The 22,785-nt window shown below is 42.8% G+C and overlaps 1 protein-coding gene across 7 annotated transcripts in view; it reads right to left on the bottom strand.

The window, feature by feature from the left end:
• The window catches only part of DMD (dystrophin), a 6,826,337-nt gene that overhangs the window by 2,935,286 nt on the left and 3,868,266 nt on the right, over positions 1 to 22,785 (bottom strand). For all 7 annotated transcript variants that reach the window (XM_078657819.1, XM_078657824.1, XM_078657821.1 and 4 more), the window contains exon 48: positions 4,782 to 4,946. In XM_078657819.1, coding sequence (XP_078513945.1) covers positions 4,782 to 4,946 — 165 coding nt within the window. The remainder of the gene's footprint in view (positions 1 to 4,781; positions 4,947 to 22,785) is intronic.

Genomic DNA, 22,785 nt, shown 5'->3' with positions numbered 1-22,785 from the left:
AAAATCATGAAAGCATCAACAATACAGAAATAATTAACAAAAAAACCATAAACAGTTCATTTCATAAACACAGTAAAAAACCATCATTCAACAATTATTGTGCAAGATTCAGTTACCATTAAAAAACTTAAGAGTTTGTCCTATGTAATGTGAGGGGAGCTCGGGTAAAAATCATACAGATCCCAAATGCGAATTGTGCCTTGTCTTTCATTGGGGGTACAAACTCGTAAAAAGGGGGCAACATTGGTGTTTTTAAATTTAATTAGTACCAGATCCCCAGCAATGCATTTGCGCAGCGTCCCTAACCATCCCACCCTCCTGACACTCAAGATACCCCCGTCAAGCCCCGGCGGCAACAGTCTATTCTTTTTTAGCCAATAGGTGGCCTTATTTAGCAAATCCTGCTGGGTTTCGCGTGTTCCCTGGGTGAGGGCAGGGACCCCAGAGAGGACAGACACATACGGGGCGGCCTCAGGGGGCAGGTTGATATGTGGCATTCTTGCCAAGGCGGATCTAGCCACTGTATGGGTTTTTGGTGCAGATTTGACAAAAACTTTGGGGCCTATTTGAGTAGGTGTGCGAGATGGCTGTATTTGGGTGGCCCCATTGCCAGATTTATACATTTCGGGGCGGTGGTAGGGTTAGGACAGACGCATGTGGCCATAATAGTAGCTGGAAGCGAGTGCTTTCTTATTACTGACTCAATATTGGTCAGCCTTTCCCCTAAATCATTCATTTTTGTGACCAAGGGAGAGATGGTAGCAACCAGCAGTTGTTCAATTTTGGCCAATAAAGTCGTATTGAGAGACAAAAGAGGGTCCTCTGGTTTGTCCGCGGCCGGGTCCTCGATAAATGCTATTGGATTAGCAAGTGATGGTATAGCATTGGTGCACAATATTTGTGTACTTGTATTGTTCCCAAAGTTAGTTTCGATGTCATGCTTCCATCTATTGTAGGAACCCAGGGGCGCGGAATTTACTTGGTTATGAACGTTATCAGCGGGGCCATTTGCTTTAAGACAAAAAGAATCCACAGTTGGGGAGGTTATAAGATCAGGGGCGTACTTTGTACCACACAGGGCGTTGAGTTCCTCCCATATGGACATCGTGTTTATAATACTTTAGAGAAATGATATTGAAGCACGATACCTCCCTCTGTGTTGGAGCAAAGTGGGGTGGCCCGTCCCGGCCTCCTCAGGCCTCGGAGGGCCACAGAGGGCCCGTCCTTTGCCCGGGCTTAGCCCCGCGCTTCGTCCCGCGGGACAGAAACAAGGAGTGTATTTATTAGGCAGGTAGGCGGGGCCGGCTGGGGAAGAGTACCAGCTGTTGATGGTCAGAGGGAATGCTGGTACTCGCAGTCCCCGGCCGCCGCACCCGCCGAACCCCCGGACACAACAAACGGGGGCAGACAGCAGCAAACAGTCCCCAGATGGACAAAACGGCTCCTCCGGTCTCCCAAAGGGTCAGAGTCCCAACCCACCTCGAGCCGCGAGTCGCACCCGCGAAGCGGGGTCTGCAAGAGGTAGTAGCAGGCAGGCAGGCAGGAGGCGGGGCCGGCTGGGGAAGAGTACCAGCTGTTGATGGTCAGAGGGAATGCTGGTACTCGCAGTCCCCGGCCGCCGCACCCGCCGAACCCCCGGACACAACAAACGGGGGCAGACAGCAGCAAACAGTCCCCAGATGGACAAAACGGCTCCTCCGGTCTCCCAAAGGGTCAGAGTCCCAACCCACCTCGAGCCGCGAGTCACACCCGCGAAGCGGGGGCGGCAAGAGGTAGTAGCAGGCAGGCAGGCAGGAGGCGGGGCCGGCTGGGGAAGAGTACCAGCTGTTGATGGTCAGAGGGAATGCTGGTACTCGCAGTCCCCGGCCGCCGCACCCGCCGAATCCCCGGACACAACAAACGGGGGCAGACAGCAGCAAACAGTCCCCAGATGGACAAAACGGCTCCTCCGGTCTTCCAAAGGGTCAGAGTCCCGACCCACCTCGAGCCGCATCCCTACTTTAAATTGGGCCTAGTATGAAAAACAGTAGGGTAGCCAGCATGTTTAATCACTGTCTATGGGGCGTCGCAGTCAATACATTGCAGAAAAATGCAAACAAAATGAGATGATGGGCGGAGAGCTGAAACTTTTCAGACACTCACCCCCAGTCTCAGTGTTGTGTAGTTCCTATATAACCTATGAAGGATCTGCGCATTTGGATAACATTAACTGTGGGATTAGTGGCAGACTGATTCTGTGTACCCCCACTGGGTATCTTAGCCTGTCTGTATTAGCTAGCTCACAATGACACTATAATCTCCTCTTACCATGGAGAGAATAGATTCTGGCAACCTCAGAACATGACAACCCTGATCCCTCAGAATTGTGGAAACAATATACTACCTTTCGCTCAGTCACTCGTGCTCAATTGGTTTCTCTCAGAGATACACAGAATAAACATACTGGGCATTTGTCAATAAGAATGCATTGAACAGTTGTTATTCTAGTGTAGAATAGATGAGCTGCAACAACCATTAGACAGTAGCAAGGATATATGATTAGAAGTACTATGAAAGTAAAAGGATTGTACAGTTCTACCATTTTGCAGTAATCATGAATATATACAAGTACATAAAATATATGATAAAAAGTGCATACTCCTACGATGCCTCCCTAACTAGATGTACCTAAATGTACCTAGCATCTGTGTAGTTGTTATGCCAAGAATCCCTCTATGATCTAGTCAACCCCATTACCTGAGAATGAGAAAATATGGGACCCCGTCCTAGTCTCGAGTTGGACACCCAGCAAGGGTTGTTAGACCACTGCGAGCAGGAGCGTCTGCATCCAGGAACTTCAGCGTCTCTGGTCAGTGTGTCAGCTAGGAAGCCTCGGTCTCCTCTGTCCTTCTAAGCAAGATGTGATGTATATATACCCATAGGTCTCTCCAGGGGTCCTACCTTGCTGTGTTACTGTGTCCTGAACTTTATACAGCGATATTATAAAGAAGATGTAGTCCTGCTGTGCTTCCAAGAAACCTCATGCATAATGTATGAGATTTCGAACTAGGGAAAACCTGCATTCTGAATGCAGTCTTGTATCTAGGTAAAAGGTCCGTCCCTAAGAACCGTTATGTATGTAATGTAGGAAAGGATATAGGTGAAAGGTTGCAGTGTTATCTGTGCCTATATAGGGTACCTATATGGAATATAACAACAGATCTGATTTGAATCCATCATCATTCTTTAGCTCACTTTGCCACCTCAGTTCAGATCCAGCTATATGCATTTCAGTCTTGATCATGTGCCTCATGGGGACAGTTCAGCCCGAACTGCCAAGCCAGGTCTTCAGACCCATGTTTGATGTACGGAGCGCTAAAACTTTTCAGACACTCACCCCCAGTCACAGACCTGGGTTGAATCTGCCATCATTCTTTAGCTCACTTTGCCACCTCAGTTCAGACCCAGCTATAATGCAAATCAGTCTTGACCCTGTGCCTCGTGGAAATAGTCCAGGCCGAACCGCCAAGCCAGGTCTTCCCTGAACCAGAAACAAGCTTCCTGGGACCGGTTTCTTGGTAACACCCTTCATTAGCCAGGCTAGCTTGAATCCAGTGGCAAAGTGAGCAAGGGACCCACTTCTGGGCATACCCTGCCAACTTAGGGCGAACAAAGCAAACACAAGGAGATGATGGATAGAGCGTTGAAACTTTTCAGACACTCACCCCCAGATCTGGGTTGAATCCATCATCATTCTTTAGCTCACTTCTCCACCTCAGTTCAGACCCATATATATGTAAATCAGTCTTGACCCTGTGCCTCATTGCAGATAAACATGTATTAGTTGACTTATCCTGTAGCATTACAGTCTACATGACTGGTTAAAAGTAAAAGACACGGCTCATGAGGCAATGAGTCAAATTCTTCAGGGGTAACCAATAAAGCAGAGCACAAAAGGTAATCTTGGCCTAGAGCAGCTGAAACCCTAGCACCACTAACTAATGCTGGCAGTTACATGATTCAGCAGATTTATAAATTATTGAAAACAAATTCTTTATAAAAGTTGCAGGATGCCTTAAGTCTCTTAGTGATATTGGAGAGATTTAGTGGGTATACTGAACCAAGGCGATACCACCTTAAATGTAAGTATGTGTTATACAAAATGTAACTGATCTTGAGTCTCTTCTAGGTTGTCGACCCACAAATATTCTACATGCCAACATGTGTTTAACCATCGAGAAATCAAATAATTCCAAACATGTTTGACAATTGGTCAGCCCTAAATTGTAAAAATAAAATAAACAATAGAATAAAATAGGATATTCAGTACAGCCGGAGACATAAAACAAAATGATGCAGTCCTTACCCCAGAGAATGTGATGAGGGTCCTGAGTCTCCCATATCTCACAGATATTCACTAACTTTGAGCTCAAAGAGGGCCCCTGTAGTATTGGCTGGCTCCTGAATAGGGACACCACTGCTTCTCAAGGGCTGCATGGGCCTGTATTATGCCCCTGGGCATGGCCTAATAACAATCAATGTATTTGCAGTCCAAAATGGACTGCAAACGTCGTCGCATCATACACATATTGCATCACCATTTGGCTATACTAAATCTCCAATTTAAAACAGTTTTTTCTACCAATGCACTAAAACAAGTTAAGAAACACGCCAGAATCCATTTGTAAAGTACTCTCCTATCAAATAGCATACCCAAAAATGTAAATTGTGACACAAAACAACACACTTCTATATTGCGCAAGATAGAGAATGGTATCATGTAGATCATTTTCAAGCATTACCTTAATATCCAGTTCTCCTGGCTTTCCCACTTGATTGAAAAATTCCAATTGATCCTTGACCGATGAGGCCCACGGTGCCAGATGATGTAACTCTTGTTGAAACTGAGCAAAATTTGTTAATAGGTCTTCTATTCCCCTTTGTTTTTCGGGTAAAACTTTAAATACCTGGAAAGGGTAAAAAGGGTATAGCTTAAGAGAACTACCTTTATTTTTCACATATGTTTTTCCAAAATGCAAGAATACACTTGAACATGGAAGTCTTAGTGTACATCACTTGAACATCATTACTCATAAATGCTTTGATATAGACTATCATACATTCCTCATATATTCTGTAAGTACCGCATTCATAATAAAAGAAAATAGTCCTTGGGTTTATTTTTAGGCTCAATAATGCCATGCCTTCAGTTTAAAAGTAACCCAAAATATTCAGTGTACCCAGTGGCTTATTTATTTCTGTTATATCGAGATGGACTGGTGCTCAACTTAAGTATCAAACACTAACAGTAAGAATTAATATTAGTAAACAAATATAACTTTTGCAGGGTTTTAAGAAATGCAAAATGGACTGAGGTGGTGATGTGGTCATTTCTAGGGATTACACTTTGCACAAGACATAGCATCTGAAAGAGTACACGTTGCCTCTTTGGAAGCCAGATGCAACCTGGCTAGGTTGTTCCCGATGGAACCTCATGGTGATCCTTAACCCCTTCGACGCTCATGACGAGCTGGGCTCGTCATGCAGTAGCCTCCTGCTACGCTCATGACGAGCCCAGCTCGTCATGTAAAGTGCATCTGCTGCTTTTCCAGCACAGGGGAAAAATCCCCATAGCGTTCAAGGTGTTAAGCAGAGGATGGATGGTTTGAAGTCTGTTTGTCTAATTGTCAGGTTGACCCCATAACACGACATTGCTGTGGTCCAAAAGAGAAGATTTGATGGTCTCATTCATCAGCTGGAGAAAGTACTTATAGGGATAATCATATTATTTATTTTGTATTTCATTAAGTGCTTTCTACTGCACAGGCCAAACACAAAAAGGGAGTTTCAGAGTTCTCTTGAGCCTGGTGAATGAGATATTAAAGTATGAAAATAATACTGAACCAAGTACATTTGCTTTGTAAAAACCTACGTTGCGGTAAGACTGTATGCTTGGTGAAAGAAATGAATTCAAGGGTTCTCAGAAAATGTAGAAACCTACTCTAAAGTGAAGAGCCAGAGATATTGGAGTACATAAGCATCTTCCCTAGAAATCGGTATCGTTTGGTGATTTGCTCTATGTAATTTTTGCATGCATGCTCTTCTAGGGATTTGCTCTATGTCATTTTTGCATGTGTGTGATGCAACAGATCCCAATATCCTGTTTGTTTTTTCATACGAAGTTGAGAGAGTCTAAGGGCCAGATGTTCTAACATTAGGAATACCGATTTCCTAATTGTGATTCTCTCTGAATAACAATTAGGAAATTGGCATTCCTAAGGTATGAAACACTTTTGACTTTCATTAGCGATTCATAGTGGGTCGCAAATAGACTTACCATATGCATATTAATGAAGTAGGTCGCAATTTGCGACCGATTAGGAATCACAGCCATCCCAGGGATTGTGGCCTGCTGAGGTCAGCAGACTACCATGCCTGTGATTGCTGTTTAACAAAGCAATTTTTTTAATGCATACAGTTTTCCTTAATGGCAAACATGATGTGTTTTAAAGAAAAAATGAAACTTTGAGGTTTTATTTCTTAAGAGTAGGCAGTGCTCCCTGGGACCACTGCCTGCTGTTCAAAAATATTATTTACATTCTCAAAGGGTAAGGGGTCCCTTGGGGACCCTTTCCCATTTGATAATGGGTTACCAACAGTTTTAAACCGGTAAAGTATTACTGTTATACAACCAGAATTCGGTTGCAAAACAGTGACACATACCATACCGATTCAGTACTTGGAATGGACGCCCTAAATAGGCCCCTTCCAAATACTGAATTGCAATTGCAAAACGTGATTCAGTCAGAAGTTACCGAATCACATTTTGTACGTCTGGCCCTTTGTGCCTGCTTCTCCATATATTTGCTCCATTATATTTGTGCAAAAAGATTAGTTCTATGATTGAGAAATTCTTGTTACTAGGCCAGGATAAAGGGAATTGTGAACAAGAAGATGAAGTCAGACTACTTATTTTGACTGAAGATGAAATATTATTAATAATTCCAAGCCTACATAAAGTGGATTCAAATCACATCAACGAAAATACCAGTCCCAAAGGGGCAGATTAGCAGAATCTGCCTCTTTGTGACCAATATTTTTGCATTTGGGATGCATCATCAGAAATGCAAAAATCGCAATTTAAGGAATCGCTAAATTTGTGATTACTTAAATTGCGATTGCAGTTAAGGAATTGCAAATTGCGATTCCTTAAATGCAATGCATGGACCAAAAATGAATTGCGAGTTCGCAATTATGAATCGCTAATTACCGTCAAATCCAAGTTGATGGTAATGTGCGAGAACCTAGAAAAATGCACAAAAGTGAATTATTCCAAGTTCCATGTTGCACACATACATGCCCTCCGGGCATGTGTGTGTGTGCAACATGTGATAAATATGCAATTTCAGGGGTGCATCAGGGTGTCCTTTTGGCACCCTTAAAATTGCATGCGCAATTTGTGAGTACCTATTTGGTAATCGCAAATTGCGCATGCTATTCCCATTCTTTCCTATGGGCCTCTAGGCCCATAGGAATGAATGGGAAACCATTCCTTGATTGCGACTCGCAATTTGCAAGTCGCAATTAAGGAATGAGTAGGTATCGCAATTTTTTGTGTGATTCCTACATGCATAAGCAATTGCGATTCCATAATTGTGATTCTTTAATAATCGCAATTAAGGAATCACAATTGCCTATTTTGATGCATGTGCACCAGACTTTTCTGTGAATAGATGTGACTGACTCTTCCTATGTAAAAATAACTATTGATGGACAGAATGCAGAACAATGTCATACATTCACCCCAGTACAGAGATCTGGGCCTAAATCCATCGTTTTTTTGCTCACAATGCCATTCCAGTTTGGACCCAGCCATATGCAAATTAGTCTTGACCCTGCGCCCAATGGGAACAGTGCAGCCCGAACTGCCAGGCCTATGTAGCATCATTTTCAGGAGTAAGTCCCGCCTTCCAATGGAAAAAAAAGTTTTGGGAATAAAGCTCATTGGCATAGATCATTTGAAAACTATGTATCCTAACTGAATAATCGATGTAACACTTTTCAATATGGTAGTAATTCAAGTCCTTTGATACATCATAATTGATAATCCAGTGATATTTGATGTATTATACATTATGCTTATAAATAACATACCTTGCAAGATGTTATGTATTAGGTATGTATGTGTTATATACAATTTGTCACAAACTCTTTCAGGGTCTTTCAGCCGGCCCTGTTAATCCAATAGTCTGGTCAAACTTCATTCACATTTTGTTTTTGTCCACCTCAGCCTAAAGCATGGGGCAGTGGGTCAACCAACATTATCCACTGGCTGTCTTGAGCTGTGCGTTTCACAATTTTTTTATGCTTGCCACGTTTGAACATCGCACATTTTTTTAAATATTATATTTTTTTAATTGCATGCTTATTAAGGCCAGACCTATTGGCTTTGATAATACTTGTTCATATCACATTTAAGAGCCCAATTCTGACATTTCTAGGCACCATAAAAAGGTAGTCACTGTTGCTCAATTTAACAGTCCTCTATTGACTGAGGTCGGAAGGAGCCCAGCCATGAGGGAATTCAAATTTTTGACCTACAGATCACTGGATGTCAGTTGTGAATGTTCAACTCACTGAGGCATCCTGCCAGCCTACATGTGTATGTTTATATAGAGTACTATATAAAATGTATAATGCACCACAGATTATACATTTTATTTAATCTATGATATAATTCTTTTTGTTAATTGAGAGACTATGTACTTCCCTCTCAGGAATGCTTTAGTGGACAGTCCTGAAATGTTTTTCTCACTAATCTCATTCATCTGTTCTAGATCACAATTTGTGAAACTGAAATCTTTCATATTATCTGGTCTCCCTCTACACTATAGGTTGCCTGTGGGGTCAGTCCATTTCTGGTTCTATTTAACTTCGATAGAGATGCTTTGAAAGCACTAAGCTCTATTAGATACTGACCAAACATACAAATTTGCAACCCAGAAAACCTCTCTTGAAAAGGTGTGAAGTGGATAAGCTTTTCCTACTTGTAAGATATGTTTGCATTATGTGTTTGGGTGCTCAACTTATCATGCTCGGTGCCCATCACTTTAATACGGCCTACGGTCCCTGATTGTAGGCATCGCTTATTTTCAACTGTTTACTTTTTCTGCATTTTCTAGTACGACAATATGTGCATGTCTTCTCAGTTCTGATAATGTGATTTTAGTTCATATATTTACACAATGTATGGTGTTTTAATATAGGCCTAGTGGAGTTGTACATGTAAAATTGGTGAAAGATTCTCAGGAATTTTTCTCACACTACATCGCTAGTCACAGGGACATTTTCTCATGTTAGATCTGAGGCTAGCCATAAAAGCTGTGCCTCCCACTTTCTCTATGAGACAGGAGCATTTCTTCTGGTCTAGTCTCTTTGACCTCGTCCCATTCATTACTAATGGAGATATACACTATCACCAAGATAAAAAAAAAAAAAAAGAAATGCTGGCACCCCTACACCCACCCCCTCCCACGGGAAGTATTTAATGCACACTTACACAGAATTCATTCTGGACTACCAAGCCCCCAATATGAGGGAGCTTGGGGAGTAATGAATGGGAAGAGGACAACAGGGCCAGGAGAAATTAAGAGTAATGGTATGTAATAGGACATTATTCTCAGGTCCCTCTAGTCCTCATTCCATTCATTAGTAATGGAGAATACCCAAGCCAAGAACCCAGCATTCATATAACAAAGAGCATCACCAAAGGATACAATACCATACAGTATGAACCCAAAAGTTATTTATAATTACAGAACAGAAAAAATCATTCAGGATCTCACCAGCTGTAACACTCGAACCCAAAACTTGCATCATCCCCAACACATTCTGGAGGTGATAATGGCAGAGAAAGGTATCAGAGGATGCCCAAGTCACAGCCCAACAGATTTTAAGAAATTGGGGATGCCCCTGAACTCAGCCCAGGAAGCCGCCATCCCCCTAGTAGAGCACCCTTGCACCCTCACAGAAGGAGGAGTGAATAACCCAACTCAATCATCTGCTTGAACCACCTACTAATGAACAATGAGGAAGCCTTATCCCCCAGGAGGATGCCCCAAAAGAAAGAAACAAGAACTCAGTTTTGTGAAAAGGCCTAGTCTTCTTCAAAATTACCTGAAAAGCTTTTTTCATGTCTAACAAAGACCAAGCCATGTCCTCCGTAGACCCAAAATCAGCCTCTAAGGCAGGCAAAACAATTTCCTGAGACTTATGAAACAGAGAAGCCACCTTGGGCACGAAGAAGGAATCCAACTGCAACACCACCTCATGGTCAGGAAAAGAGAAACAACCCCTAACTCGCCAATCTGTCTGGTGGAAGTGATGGCCACTAAAAAACACCTTAAATGTGACAAATGTAATGAACTGGTGCTAGGGGCAAATCCTCAAACAGAAACAGAAGCTTCACTAAAAGGGCGGGAAAGAGAGAAGCCACGCAACAGCCGTGTCATCACATGATCCACATCATCCAGGTTACACTAACGGCGTGGAATGCTTTGATGGTCTCTCAGTGGGCTCTCAAGGTAGACACCACCAATTGTATCTCAAAGCCATCCCTTAAAAATTTCAGCACATCTGTTAAGGAACATTCAAGTGGAGACAACTGAAGAGACTCACACCGACGCTGACAATTCCTCTCATAAGACCCAATGCCTCTCATAAGACCTCAAACTAGACAGTCAATGGGACTGCAGGATAGCCACAGCTAAATGCACAGAAATCCCTCTGCACTACAATCCCCTCTCTCAACTTCTAGACCGACAGACGAAGGCTCTGGAGAGACAGAGATGAAGCAGACCGCAGAGTAGAAGGGTATCATTCATGGAACCTGAACCGTTCATAAGCTTTAGACTGGGAAACCACAATCGATGGGACCAAAACGGCATCACCATCACCACTATTCTGGATCGCCCCCTTGGACAAGCCAGAAACCTGCGAATAGGAACAATTGGTGGGAAGGCATACAACAGGTGGCCCAGCCAAGGAATGGTTAGAGCATTCATCCTCCAGGTCCTGTTGTGCTGGGAGCGATAACAAAACCTGGAACCTGTGCTTTGAGCCGAGAAGCAAATAGGTTGAGGAAAGGCACAACAAACCTCTTCTACACCTGACAAATGACCTCCCAGGTGAGAGACAGTTTGTGAGACTGAGGGAAAAACCAACTGAGGGCATCTGCCATCCCATTGATCACCCCTCTGACGTGAGCAGCAGCCAGAGACAGAATATACCTCTCCTTCCATTGGAATAAAGACAGAACCATCACATTGAGAGGCCTGGATTGGATCTCTACCTGATTGTTCAGATATACCACATCCACAGCCACCAAATTGATGAAAACACAGAACAGCTCTGTAGATTGACATCAGTTTCCTTCAATTAGAAGAACACCTCCCCTCCTGAAAAGACCAACACGCTTGCAACGACCTGTCCCCCAGAGATGCACCTCAACCAAAAGCACTGGCATCTGTCATCGGCATCAGCGGTGGATCTGGTTGTAAAGGTATCCCCTGAGGCAGACTGTCCAGCACAATCCACCACTTTAAAATTGGGAGAACCACCGGAGACACCGGCACCAGCTGATCTAAACTGTCGGAGCCCAGATCCCAAGGGACCATAGATATATCCACAGAGATTGCAGGTGAAATTGTACCCAAGGGACTATGAACATAGCTGCTGTTATGTAACCCAACAGGTGTAACCACCGACGTGCCAGAAGGGAAGGACTGCAAATCACTTTCTAGGCCATAGATCACATAACTCGAGCTCTGGAAGGGGAAAGGAAAACCCTGTTGAGGTCGGTTTGAAGCCCAGTCTCAATAAAAGTCAGATTCCTGAGATGGGACCAATTGACACTTCTCCAGGTTCAGCAGAAACCCATGAGCCTTGAGAGTCTCACACAACTTCTTCAAATTGTGATGAAGCTGCTCTTCTAATGGAGCATGGAGCTGTCAATTTCCTGATAGGGGCATAGGTGGATTCCCTTGAATGGAGGGATGCAACCAGCGAAGCCATCTATTTGGTAAACAGCACTCAAAACTGATAATGAACTTCTATGTAGAACCTCAGAAACTTAGTAAACAGAATGGAGAGAAAGGGTATTAGCCAGTGAAGGCAGGGTTGGGACTCCCAGTCCCCTTAATAAATAGTTAAACAACAATAAGGGCGTTAAACCCTATGAGTAGGTTCCAGCCTCAGTAGAGGGAGGGAAAGGTGCGTAAAACACAACCCAAATTGGGACATCCTTTGTCCTTAAGAAGACCCCTCACTCACCAACCTAGTTGGTGACATGCTTCATCATCGAGGTCCCACCTGGATAGCCGAGTGCCATCCGGGTGTGCTGCGACACCTGATTACAGTGGAGCTGGTTTTTCTTTTATATGTGCAAGACAGGTAATAGTGTGTTTAAAAGGTATCCGATCCAACCCACTCGAAGAGTTTATTCTGGAGTGTTTCGGATACTGTTAAAATGTGAGACACCTGCTGCCCCATTAGGTGGGCTGTCGGTGTAAAATAAAGTGGTATTGTGGATTAAAAAGAGGTCTACATGTTTCAACCTATGTGTCTATTTACAGGTTTTCGTCAGGACCAATGTGATACCAGCGGGACCGTATGCGCACGCTAAGGCACACCCTATCCATGTCGGTAATAGAAGTGGAGTGTCAAAATTGAGTCTCACAAATAAAAAAGTGTTTTTCTCCGGTGTTTCCTGGAAAAAAACTCAGAGCGCTAATAGTTAAGGCTCCATGAGCACCCCAGGACTGGCTAGTTCCTCACTACGATTTGTGAAGGAAGAGACGGGCGCCTTTCGTGCCCATGCCGTCCTGGCGGGGGCTCCGTAGGGTTCAGAAACTGCTAGAAGTGTGAATGGGTTGCAACAATGGTAATATGAGTTCTGCTTATCCAAGGCGCACATCAGATGTCCCAGTAGTACAAACTAAATGACCCTCTGCAGAGTCTCCATTTTGAAGGGAAGACGCAGGGCATACTTGTTCAGAGCATTCAAATCCAAAACCAGCCGGAAGCCTCCCATAGCTTTTGCCACCAGAAAGACAATAGAATAAAAACCCATGCCCCTCCCCATTGGAGGACCTTCCTGAATGGCCTTATTCTACAGAAGAGAACAAATCCCCTGAGAAAAAGTAACACACTTCTCTGCCCTGGAGGGCCAAGAAGTTGGATGGACCTCTGAAACTAAAGGAACCTCTCCAAATTCTATCCGGTAACCATCCATCACAATGTCCAACACCTATGCGTCAATTTCAGGGAAGAAAAAATGCTTCTTTTCTTTGAACAATTTGTGAAGCTGATTCTCCAGCACTGCCCCAAACAAAACAGTCCTATGAAAAGGCAACCGGAGGGCAGATGTTTTCTTGGCAGAATCAGTCCACCAGTCTTTCAGAACTAAATTCTGGAGAACAGCCACACACGCTTCACCTGCCAGAGCTTAAGCCCTCAACACATCAAAAGACACTTCTGAAAGATATTCAACCTGTTGCTCTATGTGTTCCAGCAATCCAGAGCAATCAGAATCATCATCTAAGGACCAATGCAGGGCCTTAATATCCATATTTAGAGACTGGAACACATATATACCATATATTCCTGATGTCCTTCCCACTAAAGTGACCACAAAAGAGTCAATGGTATAGAATCTGGTAAATCTTTTTCATATCCTGCAAGGGGTGCAACTTGCCCATAAAGCACGGTAGCATAATGTTGTCAGGATCTTTCCATTTGCGCTTGAGAACTTCATGAATGTAGGGGTGCATTGAAACATCAATAGGTGCGGAACTCTGAAACTGGTGCAGAATTGAACCAGAGGACATTTCAGGCAACTCATCATCTGGAAACCCAATGTTTGTCTTCACATGTCTAATCAAGGCAGGCAACATGTCCTTGGCAATATACGTGCCCTTCTGCTTATCAGAGACAGGCCCTTTCTCCACTGGCCCTAAGGACTGCAAAGATTGCAAAGGAACAAAATCCTTAGTTCTACAGGGGTTCCCCTTCTCCAGCATAGTCTTCCTAGTCAGCCTCTTCAATCTGGAGTCATCACTCTCCCTGGGCCATTTAGAATGACGAGTAGAATGGGAAATAGATGTAGAACATGTAGAGGAAGAGAAGACTCAGCAACATGCCTTCTCTTCCGTGACTGGTTAATAATGGTTTCAACAGAAGCACCCAGCACAGGGACTCCCAACCTGCAAGGAAACCACGCAGCCAAGCCACAAACACAGTCACAGGAAATAAAATGCTATGCAGTACTTACCCCCAGAGACAGCATAAATAGGCATCCTAAACAACAGCAGGTCAAGGAATTCTACAGTCACAGACCAGGCATACTCTCAGCCACTGGCATGCCTGAGGAGCTGACTACTGTCCCATAAACAGAAGCCCGGCAACAAACCAGGAACCTCGTCCCAGTCACATGCTTCCTAGATCCTAATTGAGAGGCCCATGAGGCACGTGTCTCCCTTCCAGCTGGCAGTCATGGAAGATGTGCATCACACCATGACCCAGGGACCACACAACTCTGCTTACCAGCCGCTCACAGCCGATCCACCATGCATGCGATTCCCGGCAAGCATGACAGGCAGGGAGACATGCCACCGACAGCCATCAATGCCGCCCAGATGACAATATGACCTACTCGTCAACATCACCCCTACAGTCCAGCAGGAGGAGAGCACCGCACTTCGTGTTCCATTCTGTCGGCAGACAGAAAGAAAACAGATTGAAAGCTGGGTTATTACTGTGAATCCTAGTGGATTAACCTAAAGGAGTTAGGGACTTTCAGAATGTTTTCTATAAATGACATACTTTATTTTCTATTTATAAAATACAGCATTAATTAAAGGATATTTTAGAACTTAATTACCTAGAATTAGTAATAAAGTACATAAGTCTGTATTTTCTTAGTGAGACTAAGATAACTAGTAATAAGCACATGGCCGTACATGGCCCCATATCTATTTAGGAGAAAAGACATACCTCCTGTTTTGCTGAATTTGTTTTTGTTGGCTTAGGCTTCTGGACACTTTACCACTGCAAACCAGTGATAATGTGCTTGTGCTCTCTCCTGTAAATTAAAGGCTACCAGTGGGTCTGCAATACTCATTGTGCCACCCAGTAGAGTAGCCCTTTAAAACATGACTCAGGCCTGCCACTGCAGCTTGTAGTGCAGTTTTAAATTCACATTTTGACCTGTCAAAATTAACCTTTTGACAGGCCTAAAGGTTCCTTTTTAATACATATGTCACCCCTGGAGTATGCCCTGAACAACACATATTCTAAACAACATATATATATATATATATATATATATATATATATATATATATATATATATATATATATATATATATATATATATATATATATATATATATATATATATATATATATATATATATATATATATAGTTTGCCACTTGTGCACTGTTTTTTATTTAAACAGACTAAGACCAAACATTGAATATATTGGTCTTCAATGTTTTATTTTGTAGTCATTTCCACTTTTTATCTTTCTTGTATCAACATTATTTTGGTGTCAAAAAGCAGGGAAAAACACCGCACGGAAAATGCTTGATATTGAATTTCTATAGCATATTCTATGGACTCAATGTATTTTTGGATATTGCAGGAACATAATGCTACATGACTTATAGTCAACAACATGCATCAAGTATGACGAACTCCGATACCCACAATGCACTGCCTACAATACCGAGACTCAAGACCATAAATCAGCTGGAAACCGGAAGTCTCTGTCCCAACCGACTTGTGGATTTGCAAGAAAAACACTCAAGACGGCACAATGAAGTGAGTAGGTGGCATGTTCATTCATTTTTTTAAGACAATGTTCCCAAAACTGAAAGGATAGCTTATTGCAGGAACAATCCCTGTTGTGTTGTGTATTTTCAGAATTTAATGAGAAGCGATTATCTACATCGCAGTTTGCGGTAAACGATGAGGAGGCACGCTATTAAATCTACTCTTCAAGCAGTTAAGTAAGTTGAATAGATTGGCTTAGCTTGACAAACAACAAACGATAAATCCACGTATGGTTGAATGAATACCATATTATTATTATTATTATTTCTATTTTGTCCCATTATAGACGGTCACAAGCATCTTGGCAAGAGGATTTAAATTTAGTGCAGAATCTTAGACATCTCCCGAGGTATGATTAGGACATCCAGTTGAAAAATCTGGAAGGTATCTGGAATCCATTCAAAAACATGTTAATGCTCAAGCAGTATTGAAATATAAGAATAGAAATTTAAAAATGACTATTTTAAATTTCAGATCACACCCAGTCAATGCCCTGAAGAGAACCCCGAGATTAATATTGGGAATCGAAACGCGGCTGCACTATCCCCATGTGGGAACATTTATATTGATTACATTTTAATCCAGAGGAATGGGTGGGCAATTTCCAACCTCTGGAGTTACAACATGGGTTCCCAGTGGTCAGCAGTGTTGATAAAGAACCTACTAATTGTTAAACGTGTTGCTTGTATCGCAGCTGTTTCTGTTAGGAATCAATGACTGTTTTTTTTTCAAACTAGAAATGTAATAATGTCTCATGTATCTGCACTGTTTTAGTATGTATTTCACACTTGTATTTTGATTGAAAAACTCATTTTGAATGTTAGTTTATACTTTAAAAATGTGTTTTTCCTTGATTTTTTACACCAATATAATATTGGTAAAAGAATGATAAAAAGTAGAAAGGACTACAAAATAAAACATTGAAGACTAATATATTCAATGTTTGGTCGTAGTATCTTGAAATAAAAAACAGTGCATGAGTCGACAACTAGATACATATGTTTTTGAAAACTTGAGGGCCTTATCTAGTTGTCTATGCCTGGGCCACCCCCCGCCCCCTTTTGCAGAGTCTACACAACCCATACAGCAGGGTGCATTGTATTTAAAAAGTGGGACATGTGCTTTAAGTTCTGCATGTCCTGGTAGTGAAATAGCCTGATGCTTGCTTTTCACTACTACAAGGCTACCTCTCCCACAGGATAACATTGGGTTACCGCATTAGGTTTAGTGATAACTTTAGATTGGGGTAAGAAAGTTAAGTGTGGTCTTTAATGGATGGAAATTTAAAACTTCCTATAATGCTGAAGGCAGGTTTTAAGTTACAATTCTGAAAAAGTTCACCTTTAATAAGGGGGGATTTTCTTGTCCTAATCATTGGGTTTCTGCAACCTGTGTCCTGGTCACATGACTAGGTGTAGTTGGCAGTTGGCCTTTATGTATTCCTCCCAGAAAGGGGGGCTGGATGTTGGCAGGATAAGCCATCCTGACCAGGTGGGAGGGGCAAAGCTGTCACCGACCACACTTGCACTTCAGAGGAACTGCCTCAGCACACTCACTAGGGACTTCATACTAGCCTTTTGTCAGCCCAGACATCTTGGGACTGGGGAGGGGAAGGAAGGAAATTCCAGAACCAGATGTTGGAAGAAATGTAGAAGTTTCTCCCACTTCAAAGCTGGCACCACGTATAAATATTGGACCTCCTGAACAAATCTTCAGATCACTTCTGGACCTGTGAAAGGCTCAGAAATAGTACTGCTCTGCTACCCTGCTGCTGGAAGGACTGCCTTGCTACACGAAGGTCTACCCCTCCTACCCTGCTCCTTTGGAAGTAAGACTGGCCCTGCTTGCTCTTTGCTCCTTTAACCCACAACCACCAGAGTGACTCTGCGGCTAGCTGACTGCCCTCCTGTTCTGAGCTACAGGGACATACGTTCCAGAAACCTGTCCTGCATATGCCCACCTGCCCAGACTTAACTGGACCTTCCTATGCCCTGCTGCTGGCCTCTACTGGAATGAGTCATGATCCCCAAGAGGTCCCAGTTCCTAAATCCTTGCCTGGCATCAGAATGTAATCCTCCTGGCCCAAATGTGGGTTTCCTCAGAACTGATATAACTTGATGCAGTGCAACGCAGGCTCTCGCATTTAGCACAGTTCCTGATAATCGGCCTCAGAGAAACCGATGCAACATGATGCATCTCATTGCAGGAACTCGCATGACAGCACGAGCTGGCACATTGACCAAAAGGCCAAACTTGGTCCTCTACCTGGCCCGCGCTCTACCACTGCCAGCTTGAACTTGTGACTTTGTCCCAGTCTGGTGGAACCTGATACATTCACTACTTATACTGTTTAGCATTATCTTGCATATATTATCTAAACTAATAGCATTCACAAGAACAGTTATGAAATCGCAAATCAAATAATTTGTGAGAACACAGTACATAGTAAATTGTTCCCTTGCTGCACTGCGGAATGCTCTGAGCCTCCATTTATGATTGGTGCATTATACTAACAGAGCATGTCTGGTCAGTGTGAAAGTATAATAGCGTCATGATGTAATGACATAATCATGTTATTACCATGTGTCACCATCTGTCCACACTTCCCACTCTGAAAGGTAAGCTGCCATATCTCTACTGCCTGATGGCTAGGGGAAAACTTGCAGATGTGGTCATGATTTAACTTTCACACCATAGACTAAAAGAAAATGCTGCCAAAAGAGAATTCCATTGTCTTTACTTTAAAGTCCAAATATTACTTGGGACTTCTCAACCCTAAGCACAACTGAAACAGGTCTTGAATTCACCATTGATCAAAGAGCTATCATTATATCTTCACATCTTAAGACTCCGAAAACTGCTGCATTCAAAGTGCCAAGAAGCTAACATAAACAATCCCAGCACCATGCTTTCTATCATGCAAAAGTATGATTGCATACAAGCAAAGGAATTGACAACCTGCCCTGCCTGTATTAACAACCATGTTGATGAATCCCTTGGTAACAATACTTTTCTCTGTTGCCCATCTAGGCATGGTCCAAAAATTTGGATTACTTTGCATACATCCTCAAGGACATTCACTGGAATCCCTTGAAAACCAGGCCTGCAATCAAAATCCACTGCAAAATGGACAATATATGAGGTAAATCATGTAAGAGTCCTCTCCTACTTGACAAATACAGAAAGCATTACAAAAGATCCCTTTAACTTCATATGCACATTATGACTCTTACTTTTTAATTTCTGGAAATCCTTACGGATGCAGCTCTCCAACATTATTCCCAACAGGAAAACAACATTGCCTTAATAATTCAACATTGTCACCCCTCCCCCATACAGATTTTTAAATTATGTATCTACTTTGCTTGTTAGAGCTTCTATTGTCCTCGATTTGTAAGGTGCTATGTTGATGGTATCACTAGCACAAAGCTGTACAAATATAATTAATACATTAAAAATGGTACTCAAAGTGAAACAGATTTAAAATATTTATCTCCGAACAGCACTAAATACAAACAAAAATATAAGCAAAAGATGTAGGGTGATATTACATAAGCCACATCTCACTTCCATGTGGGATAGGTGAAAAATAAATCATCCTACATCAGTTGCACAGCATTAAACAACCTCTGATTATGATATTAGCCTCTGCCTTAAAAAAAACATACATGTGCACCATAATGACTGGTGGTTTCTACACCCTCAACATTCTGTGAGGGTGTGGTGTGGAGACATGGAATTTGATGGAGGTTGACAGACTCTATAAGGGTGGAGGTAGCCTCTGGCTACAGAGGCATCTGGCATAAATTGGGGGTGGAGGACGAGGTGGAGGTACAAAAAAGAAGAAAGAAAAAACTTACCTTCATGCTACTTCCTTGCTGGGTCTCTCCTCCATAGTTCCTCGCTTCGACTGGAACAGGAAGCCTACCCAGCTCCCCTAAGCCAATCACAACGCTGCAATGCAGCATTGTGATTGGTCTGTGCGTCATGGTTCGGCACTCAGACAGGCAGTAGGAGCCTGAGCATGTTCTTCACCCAGGCTGCAATGCAGCCTAGGTGGAGTACGTGCAAAGTGAGCATGAATGTTTGACCGGCCCGAGATGGCTGGCCAAACATTCATGCACACTTACAGAGTGTGCCCACTACTCCTACCACTGGTCTTAGAGCAGAACAGCCCCACCCGCCCCGTAAAGCTGGTGCAGAAGGACAGGACAAAATGACAATAACATCAAGTTATCATTTTATTTTTCCATTATTTCACTGCTACAAATCAGTGGGGCAACGCTCCTCCACCTTAGCAGAGGTTCCGCCACTGTCTGGCTACTTCTTCCCTCATGGGAAACATAGGCCTCTTTCCCCTCTCTTGCACTGAATTTGGTTGCATGGCACTGCAGGATCTGCACCAGGAAACCTCCCACTTTCCTTATGAAGTGGGTCTGGATGCAGCTAATGAAAAGGCACACTCTGTGGACGTAATCGCCCCAACCTGCAACCCTTTGAGTTTGTGCAATCTTCATACTATCCTGAAACAATGTTCTAGAGGATGCATATTAGCATCATCATAGAAAGGTTTATTTAGGTCATATGACCATAAAAGTTCAAGTGCAATACAGCTCATATAAATAGAAAAAAAAATCAAAAAATGGACTTAGGTAGCATAATAAAAAACATCAGTCAAGCAATAGTCTATAGTACAGTAGATATGTGGAGAATCACTTGGTGCACAATAAAAAACCAAGACAGCAAAAACCTTCGCCTATTCCAAAGAGAACAGCATGGTCTGCTACGGTGCCTGCATTCTAAGAGTGCACTCCACTCAAGGCCTTTAGGTGGCATCAATAGGAAATGATCAAACAATAGGATTAAAACAGAATAAAACTAGTAAAACAGAGAGGAGGTTAAGGAGCTAGCTCATGTTTTTAGTAGTTTCCTCCTAATTGCCCACATATAATCCAGAAATGTTGCTACTGAGAAGTCTAGGGTCCGATCTAAGGATACGGAGAGCTTCACCATAGATGCGTGTTCCCAGCTGTTTGAAAATTGGTTTAGAACATTTGGTTCTCGGAAGAGAGTACTCCGGAGTGGGAGAATGGTGCCAGGGGCTTGGGAGTTTAGGTGAAGGGAGCCAAAACTAAACTGCATATAGAGTTTCCTATCTAGAGGTGACTTGATAATGTCTAGATATTGTTCTAAAGACCTGGTCAAATTAAAATCCATGAACTCCATAGTTAGACGTCTGGATGATAGTAGTAGATAAGCTTTATTCGATAAAAGATTTATCATAAAAGCATAGCAAAGAACATCCATTTTGTATCCATGATAACATTTGTCATTTAAAAACCATCATATATAAAATCATTTCTCAACCATTAAATACTACAATATGTACAAATTAAAAATAGGAGTTATATACAATAGATAATGAATAAGCACTGTGCATATAAGCAATAAAGACTTGGATAGCAGCTTTGGATCGATAATCCTTGTCGACATTTAATTTACAGGTCTTTCACCCTAATGTCCATCAAGTGTTGGGACCTGCTGCATTCGTGCCAGGTACTTTGTTCGCAACAACCAGGCGCAGCCCAGAAATTTTGATACTCTGCATACTAAAGTCAGGGAGGAAGTATCAGTTTTCAGGATGCATAGTGCAGCACGGTAATCTGTAAGGCCCAACATTCTGCATACTGGTTTAAGCCACTTAGCTCTGGCCCTCTCGTAAGCTGGGCATGCCAGAAAAAAGTGGGAAATGGACTCAGTATGGTGTGCACAACATGGGCAAGGTGCAGGCACTAAACTAGACCCCTTCCATGATGCTATCACATGATTAAGTGGCAGGGTCCTTAATCTCAACTTCATATATAGGGCCCTGTCCCTGGGAACCTGTATGAAGTCAATATAGGGTTCCAATCTGGGGATATTTTTATGTTCAAGGAACCCTTCAGTAAGTTTCCCAGTTTTTGGGTTGGATAGATCCCGCATCTGTACCCAATCCCAGTAGGCACGCTTTAATGCCTGCTTAGGAGGTGGGGGTCTGCCATGCCCATGTCTCTCCAAGACCAATTTTGACCAAAAGCTGTCCATTTTACTCTACTCCCTACGTCGATGGATATCAACTCGTCAAGGGCGGCAGCATAATTGGACAGCTCAGTAGTTCTTCTTAAGCGTGCCCAAAAAAGCAAGGGGCGCAGGTGTACAATATCTTGGATAGAACGCCTCCCCAGATCATAAAATAAGGGCTTCAGGGGAGTAGAGATGGGAAGCGAGGTGATATCTCTTAGAAATTTGTTCTCAGACTTAGCCAATTCGCTAGTGTTCTCCATGCCCCAAATTTCTGCCCCATATAGGGCCGAAGGTAGTGCTTTACCATCATAAATAGCGAGCCCCGGGGCTATTGGTCTGCTTACAGACCGATGTTGTTCTCTCACAATCACCCCGGAAACCCTCTTATGATTTAAAAGCATCTTGGCCAGACGGAAGGACCAATTCATGTTTTTCAAGACCCTGATTCCCAGGTAATCAAAGGAATCCACCACATCCAGAGGGGCACCATTCAGAGTGATGTTATTTCTGAAGCGTTTAATTTGGTTTTACTAGTATTGACTATCAACCCTTGTTCATTACAGAATGAGCTAAATCTGTTTAGGAGCTTCTGGAGGCCACCAGGTGATTTGGAGATCAAGAGAGTATCGTCGGAAATAGGAGGGTAGGTGTTTTCTCCCCCGCCAGGGTAGGGGCGTCTGTCGGCTCCCCATTAAGGTGATAGGTTAATAATTGAAGCGTGTGCTACCTAGTTCCAGAACTGCTTTTTGACAGAATCATTGCTAGGAAGCAGTGCTGTGTCCTTAACATCCCAATAGCCCTTTAGTCCAATTGCGGCTAGTAAGGATTTCATAATCTGTATGCAGACTA

The sequence above is a fragment of the Lissotriton helveticus genome, chromosome 8, assembly GCF_964261635.1.
Source record: "Lissotriton helveticus chromosome 8, aLisHel1.1, whole genome shotgun sequence".
Classification (NCBI taxonomy): domain Eukaryota; kingdom Metazoa; phylum Chordata; class Amphibia; order Caudata; family Salamandridae; genus Lissotriton; species Lissotriton helveticus.
Note: the sequence above shows the minus strand (reverse complement) of the source record. Positions and strands in the feature narration are given on the sequence as shown.